Here is a 7,863-nt window from a genome sequence, read left to right as displayed (position 1 = left end):
CCCTACACTTAATTCTTTTTTTTTTTTTTTTTTCTCATCTTCTCCGGGATGTGCTTTTGAATTGGCAGCATTAGGTAAAGATGATTTGATCGACCTTCTCCCTGCCAAACCTCTCTCTTGCCCTCCATTAACACACAGAATTGCTCCGAAAGGACTTTGATGTGTCGTTGCTCGTTTAGCTCTCCGAGCCAGTCGCTGTTATCGCGAACCGCTCAGACGCGAGTCTGGTCGTGGCCCCGGGCTTCCCCCCGTCTCCTGCCTGCTGTCTGCCTTTTTGATGTTTTCCCGCTCTTTCTGCTCGTAGGGAGCCGAAGCGAGACAAATACGAGCACACGATCTGTCGAGGTTGTAAATGCAGATCGCTGGGCTTTTTTTTTTTTTCATTGTAGGAAATTTGAGCATGTTTAGTAGAATTGCCTTCGTTTTATCGGGTTTATTTGAACATATTCATCCAAAAAAAAATGAAGTGGGACCTTATGTTTGATTTGATTTCAGTTTTGGCACATAGTTAAATGAAATACAAGAATTTTTCTCCATATTTTCTGCACTAAAGAATTTATTGTGTAGAAACTATGAAGGCAGCACGATTCAATCTGTGTTTAGAAATTTTAAAAAATGTAGTTTGGGCAAGTTGAGTTCATCCTTTAAAGCTATTTCGACAAGTTAAAAACAACTGGAGTGGATGTAATGTAGGCCACAGAGAAAGCAAAATGATGCAGAAACAGAAAGCCTGAGGATAAAAGCAGAAGAAAGGATTTTTTTTTTGACTGTTTTAATACGGATTAAAAAAAGAAACAGATCTGCATGTATTTAGACTAGTTAATCAGTGTTTTGGCAGATGTTTGGGCCGTGTGATGCCCAAATACAAAAGCAGCAGCACAAGGCAGGCAAAGTACAAGAATATTAGCATTTAAATGTCAGAGCAGCATCCTGCTGTTTAGCCGTTTCACAAGTTGTGCAGGATTTAAACAGGAATACATGTGACTTCTTGGGATTTGATACACAGTTTGGTAGGTGCATATAAATTATTGTTGATTCAGTCATAGTGTTCAGCTAAACTACAACTCCCAGCATGCTTTATGTCACCGTACATGTTGTGGTTGATCCTCGACTGTCCGGTTGGTTGGTGACCTCCCCTTCCTTGCTTTTTCCCTGCACTCCTGTTTCCCTTCTCGGCTCTCTGTGACTTCACCGCCTGCAGCTTCAGCAGACTGTTTAGCTCCTCCTCCAGCTCCCCCGCCATCAAGAAGGTGGATTCCCAGTCCAACGTCAAGTACAACAACCCGGGCGGCATGGTGAAGAGGAGCAGCACCTTCTCCCAGTTCCCCACGGAGAAGTCCAAGACGTTCGACTTCCTCAACGAAGAGTGAGTAACGCAGACGGACGGGTTTCACGTTTCGTCGAGGTGGAGGGATTCTAAAAACGATGCTCTTCTTGTAGTAAGGAGCAGTGCAGCTCGCCCTCACGGAAGGAGCAGAAGAGGGCTCAGTACCGACAGATGAAGGCCCACATGCAGAAGGAGGACGGACGAGTCACTGCACACGGATGGAGCCTGCCCAGCAAATACAAGGTGGGAAGTTAGAACAAGAATCAGTGGGTCTGCTCAGTTCAAACACTCTTTGTGGTTTATTTAAATCGTCCGCCAGATGGAGCTCAGCCTCCAAAAGAACCGAATTAAGAGTCTTCACTGTGACTGAAGTGTGGACATGGTTTAAAATTAAAACACAAAAAAACCCATTCAGGTCAGGGCTACACAATCGGTTGTAAAAGGATTCTGACTTTGGCTTCACACAGTTAAATCTTAAATGTTCTCACAGAAAACGCTCTTTTTAAAGTGTGTCTATTCGTGTTTTGGGGACGTTTTTGTTCATATTTAGAACAGAATAGAACTTTATTGATCCCTTTGGTGGAAACCTCAGGGGAACTGCTGCACCAGCAACAACAACACCAACACAACCTCAGCAACAATAGTAATAATAATAACAACAACAACAACAATGGATACAGTAACAAATTGCCAAAGAGCCTAAATAATCCACACAGTCTGGTGATACAGCATGATGCTCTATCTCACCCCAATGTCCTCACCCCTCGCTCCCCACCTCTCCTCGCTTGCTGCTCCTCCCCCTCCCCCTGAGCTCAGAGTTGAACAGTTTGATGGCTCGAGGGACAAAGGACTTCTTGGTCCTGTTGGTTTTGCACCTGGGGAGGAGCAGCCTGTTGCTGAACTGGCTCCTCTGGGCGATGATGACAGTGTGCAGAGGGTGGCTGGCATCGTCCATGATGGCCAGCAGTTTGTTCATTCAGCCTCCAGGAGATGAAAATAACTACTCACTACGATGCAAAGCTCTGGGCATCGGGTAAAATCTGACTACTCAAATGTGAAAGTGCACGAAAAAGAATGACAGAATAAATCAGAACATCAAATAGTTGTGTTGTCATCGTGCAGCCCTGTTTGTTTTACTCACGAGTGCAGCTTTCATGTCCGTCGCTTTGTCTCAAAGCTCTTCACGCTTCCGGTTTTGTCTTTGACTTTTTATTCCTCCTGCAGGTGTCGAACGGAGGACAGGTGGAAAACAAGATGAACTTACCAGTACCGGTTTACTTGAGACCTCTGGATCAGAAAGATGCTTCTATGAAGGTGAGCAACCCGACGGTGCTCCGTGTTACTTGAAATTCTGCAGCACATTAGATATTTATAAGCCGGCTCTGCTCTCCAGCTGTGGTGTGCTGCGGGGGTCAACCTGTCGGGAGGGCGGACGCTGCCGTCGTCGGAGCTCGTTAAGCAGACGAAGGGTTCTCAGAGTAGCCTGGACCAACTGGAGCAGGAGAGTAAGGTGAGCGCTTTGAGGAGGTTTATCCTGAACTTGGAGTCTTGGTTGGCTTTTCTTTTTTTTAAAAGGCTGCTTTTATGTTGAAGGATCAGGAGAAAGGGGAGAAGGAGCTGATTGTTCAGGACGAGGTGACCAGTCGGGTGTGGGTGTGCACCAGCACCCACTCCTCCACCAAAGTCATGGTGCTGGACGCCAGCCAGCCCTCCGACCTGCTCGACAGCTTCTACGCCTGCAACACCCACGTCGTCTGCATCGCCAGCGTGCCAGGTAGGCCGGAGAGGTCACGCCGGGCTGTCGGCTCGGTTCTCAACTTTCAACTCCATTGTCCCGTGAGGGAAGTTTGCTCTGCAGGCAAAACACAGAAACACAGAAAACACCATCAGTCGATCGCATCCAGACACCACACTGGAACAGACAGCACACGACAGCAGAGAAAACAGAACAACCGTCATCCTCCAGAATTCAGGACAGCAATGGCTTGTGTTATAAATGAGTTTTCATCCTGTTGGATCGAGCCTTCGGCAGTCTGAACCTCCTGTCAGAGAGTTCTCGTCTGTGTTTTTAAAGCGTTTGGGTTGTTTTTCAGGTGCGCTGGATTCTGACTATCCGGCAGGGGAGGAGGTACCAAAAGACCTGGAGGCCAGTCAAGGTGACGGCGTGTCGCTGGCGGGTAGCGTGGCCAGCGTGGGCTCCACGGGCAGCGACGGCACCATGGCAGCGGAGGGAACCACCGCCGTGCCCCAGACGGCGAGTTCAGGCGGCGCCGACCAGCCGACCGAGCACAGCGCCGTCTCAGGCTCCGGTAATTCTCTGCTTCCTAAAGCACAACGGGGTCGCTAGCAGCTAGCTAATGTAGCTTCAGGGGCCTTTTACACAAACAAAGACCAGCATCTGGTTTACTGGTGTCATGAAGCTGGTGACAAATCACCACAGGAACGTTTATAAAAAATGTCAATCAGCTGACTACTGACCAACTCCTGCACTACATGAACTACAAATATGGAGATTTACAGCAAAGTGACGCACAATGAAAGAAGCATTTTTAATGTTTCATCTTTAGTAATTATGTCAAAGACAGATAAAAGGTTTGAACCACAATAACAGCCTAATCAGTGGCGATAAAAAAAAGATGCATTTGAGCTGCACCAAGTTGGATTCCTTCTTATTTTAGCTTCGCAGCTCAGGACAATCCAACACTTCATTAATAAGCTCAGTGATGAATTATTAACGTGTCATTTCATCTTCCTGAGATCTCGTTTCATTTCTTCAAGTCTTTTTTTTTTTTTCCTTTTTTCCACACAGAATATGTGCAGAATCACTTCTCATAATTATAAAATGCAAATTATGAAAATAGTGGTGTGAAAAGTACATCTGTGGACACTGACCTCGTCGCTCTCGCCTAAAAAGAAAACCGAGGCAGAGTGGTAAAGGGTTAACGTTACAGACTGAAGCCACGCCTGTGTGATAGCTTCATACCTTTTTGTGTAACTTAAGTTTGTTTGTACTGTAGCCGTGCACACATAGAATTACCAACTAATCGTGCAAACTCTGGCAGGTTAAAAAGTGTGAACATCTTTTTTCAAAATGAATCAACCCAACAACATCTGATGAAATAATAAAAAGCAAGGGGAAGGGGAAGAACAAGTGGAATAAGAGAAAACAGAGGGTAAAACCCTAAACGCAAGGCCAACAATAATATTAATAATGGTAACAGCAAATAAGTTAAATCAGTATGTGAATAAATGAAGGGGAAAAAATAAAATACAATGAACAACAGGCAAAAACAGTAAAAGGAGTGTTTTTGTATTTTTGGGTTTAGAAAACGTCTACTTCTGTCAGGAGAGTTCATTCTAGAGTACAGTACAAAATTAAAGCTAAGTTGGTTTCCTCATTGAAACTGCAGCTACACTGATGCACCAGCTTTATTACAACCGCTACCGCTGCTGCTGCCGAGCTCTTCTACTCCATCTCGTTAAGTCTCAGAACCTGTGCACAGGAAAAATAAGGTCGAGCATTTGATGCAAGCTCACAGAAGAGCATCCCGCGAAGGAACATTTCTGCACAAATTCAGTGCACGAGACTGAGATGAACGCTTGTTCAGTTGACTTCTGAGACTTTGGAGGCAGCTGATTGGTCACTTTCAGCAAACAAACTATACAGTACACCAGAAACGCTTCAGTTGGTGAATGTGTCCAAAATACGAGAGACGCCCCAACGAAGTTATCCGAGATAATACACACTTCTAGTATTGTGGATCAGCTGTAGTACCTGGTTGTGCCACCAGGTGGAGCCTCTTATGGTTCCGTGTCATAGACAGAGAGCACTGTGGGTGATGTTCAGGTCCAGATTCCTACCTGTCTTACTCTCTCAGCCTAGAATCAGGGACACCAGCGGCCCGTTTCCGTTCACAGACGTGTCTAAACCCCTTTAACCCACAGTCGAACTGTCCAGAGAGACGAGTCCAACGGAGGACGGGGTTCCCACGGCGGAGGAGGCGACAGAAGCGACGGAGGCGAACGCTGGCGTGGGCGAAGAGGGCGAGGAGGATCAGGGAGCGGATCAGAACCAGCCGGGGATCTACACGGAGCACGTTTTCACCGACCCGCTGGGAGTCGGACCCACCGACTCGTCTCCCGCTGAAACGCAGAGGTGAGGAGGATTTAATAGGGATGAGACTTTATAGTTTGTGCCAGATGTGGAACACAGAATAGAAACACTTTAGTGATCTCCAGCTGCTGTTACAGTAAAGTCACCACAAATACAAATAAATACAAAATAAAGTACATAAATGAGCAGAAATGTCCAGTAAAGTAAGAATAAATAAGAAATAAGGCAAATAAAGTACAAAATGCACAATGACGTGTAAAATATACTCTGAATAAAAATGTAGTCGAGTGAAAAACGTGCCAAATGTACAAATATACAAAAAAATATACATAGAGATTAAAATTAAAATATCCTGTGAACATCGGTGTACTGTGCAGTATTGCTCAGAAGAAAACAAAATGAGATAATGCAAGAAATGCTAAAAAAGGAAAAAAGTGAACAGATTAAAGTACGATACTTTATTAAAATAAGTAAACTAGAATAAAAGTGGAACAGAAATTTCACACATGATGTATTGCACCTAAAATATGAGATGAAGATGAAACAGTGACAGTGTTGTGCATTAAAAGGGAAATTTTGCACATGTAGTCAAAATGCAGAGTGTTTTAGTGCCAATATTTACTAAAATATACAGTTTTCTTATTTAAAAAAAAAAAAAAAAAGGTTTTAAAAGTGCAACTCAAATATAAAAGTAAGTTCAGATGGAAAACGTAGGTCATGTTTCGCTCATCCTCCCGTTTGGATTTTGAATTTTTAGCAAGTCTGCAGCACAAACACACTGAAAAACAGTCCAAGAGCATATATGTTCTTTTAATAAATCAAATTTCTTCTCTGGTTGGCATCACAAAATGCAAACATGAGGAGAAGAAGAGTCATGAGTCAGGCTTTTTTTTTCTGACGGATGCATTTGAAGGTCTGGCAAAGCTGATTTCTTCTGTGATTCAGGGGCTCTGGGCAGGACGGCGAGCCTTCGCTGCCAGAAGACTCGGATCCGTCAGACGGGGAAGTCCTGAGGATGAGCAGCGCGCTTCCCACCATGTGGCTGGGAGCTCAGAACGGATGGTGAGCAGGACGGCCGCCACCAGAGGGCGCCGTTCCCTCCATAATAAATCATAACAATCTGTCGTTTGACGCTTCCACTGATCTCAGTTGAAATAGTTCGTTTTTTCCTTGTTCAGCCGGCGTTTTATCTGATCAGCTTTTCTTTGTCTCTCACTTTTTGAAGCCTGTACGTCCACTCGTCGGTGGCTCGATGGAGGAAGTGCCTCCACGCCATCAAGCTCAAAGACTCCATCCTCAGCATAGTGTGAGTTCAGCATTCGTGCCGCATTTATTCACTGAGTCGCACACGGTGAAGACGCAATAAAAAGTGTCCGTTGCTCGTTTCCAGGCACGTTAAAGGGAGAGTTCTGGTCGCTTTGGCTGACGGCTCGTTAGCGATCTTCCACAGAGGCATCGGTGAGTCTGTAGCTGGAGAATGTCTTGCTTTATTTTTGCATTTTATTCAGTTTTTTTTGGTATTAATCTGTATAATTATGCATTTTAAGCCTCTTTTTTATGCCTTTTTAACGCCAGAGCTCTTTGTTTCTCCCGAGCAGACAGTCAGTGGGATCTAACCAACTACCACCTGTTGGATCTGGGCCGACCTCACCACTCCATCCGCTGCATGACGGTGGTCCACGACAAGGTCTGGTGCGGCTACAGGAACAAGATCTATGTCATCCAGCCCAAAGCCATGCGGATAGAGGTAACGCTGTCACTACAGTCAATAAGTCTTTTGTCACATGAATAACAGTAATTAAAACTTTGCATTTAACTAAAGTATTTTCACATCATCTCAATCCGTCATCGCCGAGCAGAAGTCGTTCGACGCACATCCTCGCAAGGAGAGTCAGGTCCGGCAGCTGGCCTGGGTCGGAGACGGTATCTGGGTGTCCATCCGGCTGGACTCGACTCTGCGCTTGTTTCACGCCCACACCTACCAGCACCTCCAGGACGTGGACATCGAGCCCTACGTCAGCAAGATGCTCGGTACGCCTCCCAGACGCTCGCAGAAATCCTCACAACTTCTGCCTTGCACTTGATCAGACGACCAGATTTGTCTTGTGCAATAATCCTTGTTCTGCATCAGTGCAGTTTTTAGAACGTCCTGAGCTCCTTTCTTCAGAATGAAACTGAAAGCAACCGTCTGTCGTTCTGCGTTGCAGGTACGGGTAAACTGGGCTTCTCATTCGTCAGAATCACGGCCCTCGTGGTGTCCTGCAGCCGACTGTGGGTGGGAACAGGAAACGGCGTCATCATCTCCATCCCGCTGTCTGAAGGTAGCGCCTACTCTTAAACGTCCGCTTTGGGTGATCCAGAGCTGTAAATCCATAAAATATCCACGTAGCTGTTAGGAATGGTGATGATGAATCCATTCATA

At 45.5% G+C, this 7,863-nt stretch overlaps 1 protein-coding gene across 1 annotated transcript in view; it reads left to right on the top strand.

The window, feature by feature from the left end:
• The window catches only part of spag9a (sperm associated antigen 9a), a 32,992-nt gene that overhangs the window by 18,958 nt on the left and 6,171 nt on the right, over positions 1–7,863 (top strand). The window contains exons 12-26 of the mRNA XM_008300784.1: positions 305–345; positions 828–840; positions 1,202–1,366; positions 1,441–1,570; positions 2,552–2,641; positions 2,721–2,837; positions 2,921–3,101; positions 3,421–3,636; positions 5,273–5,483; positions 6,387–6,503; positions 6,667–6,747; positions 6,832–6,899; positions 7,040–7,188; positions 7,301–7,472; positions 7,649–7,762. Coding sequence (XP_008299006.1) covers positions 305–345; positions 828–840; positions 1,202–1,366; positions 1,441–1,570; positions 2,552–2,641; positions 2,721–2,837; positions 2,921–3,101; positions 3,421–3,636; positions 5,273–5,483; positions 6,387–6,503; positions 6,667–6,747; positions 6,832–6,899; positions 7,040–7,188; positions 7,301–7,472; positions 7,649–7,762 — 1,865 coding nt within the window. The remainder of the gene's footprint in view (positions 1–304; positions 346–827; positions 841–1,201; positions 1,367–1,440; positions 1,571–2,551; positions 2,642–2,720; positions 2,838–2,920; positions 3,102–3,420; positions 3,637–5,272; positions 5,484–6,386; positions 6,504–6,666; positions 6,748–6,831; positions 6,900–7,039; positions 7,189–7,300; positions 7,473–7,648; positions 7,763–7,863) is intronic.

The sequence above is a fragment of the Stegastes partitus genome, unplaced genomic scaffold (assembly GCF_000690725.1).
Source record: "Stegastes partitus isolate 25-593 unplaced genomic scaffold, Stegastes_partitus-1.0.2 Scaffold1589, whole genome shotgun sequence".
NCBI lineage: Eukaryota > Metazoa > Chordata > Actinopteri > Pomacentridae > Stegastes > Stegastes partitus.
This window is presented reverse-complemented; position numbering and strand designations above follow the sequence as displayed.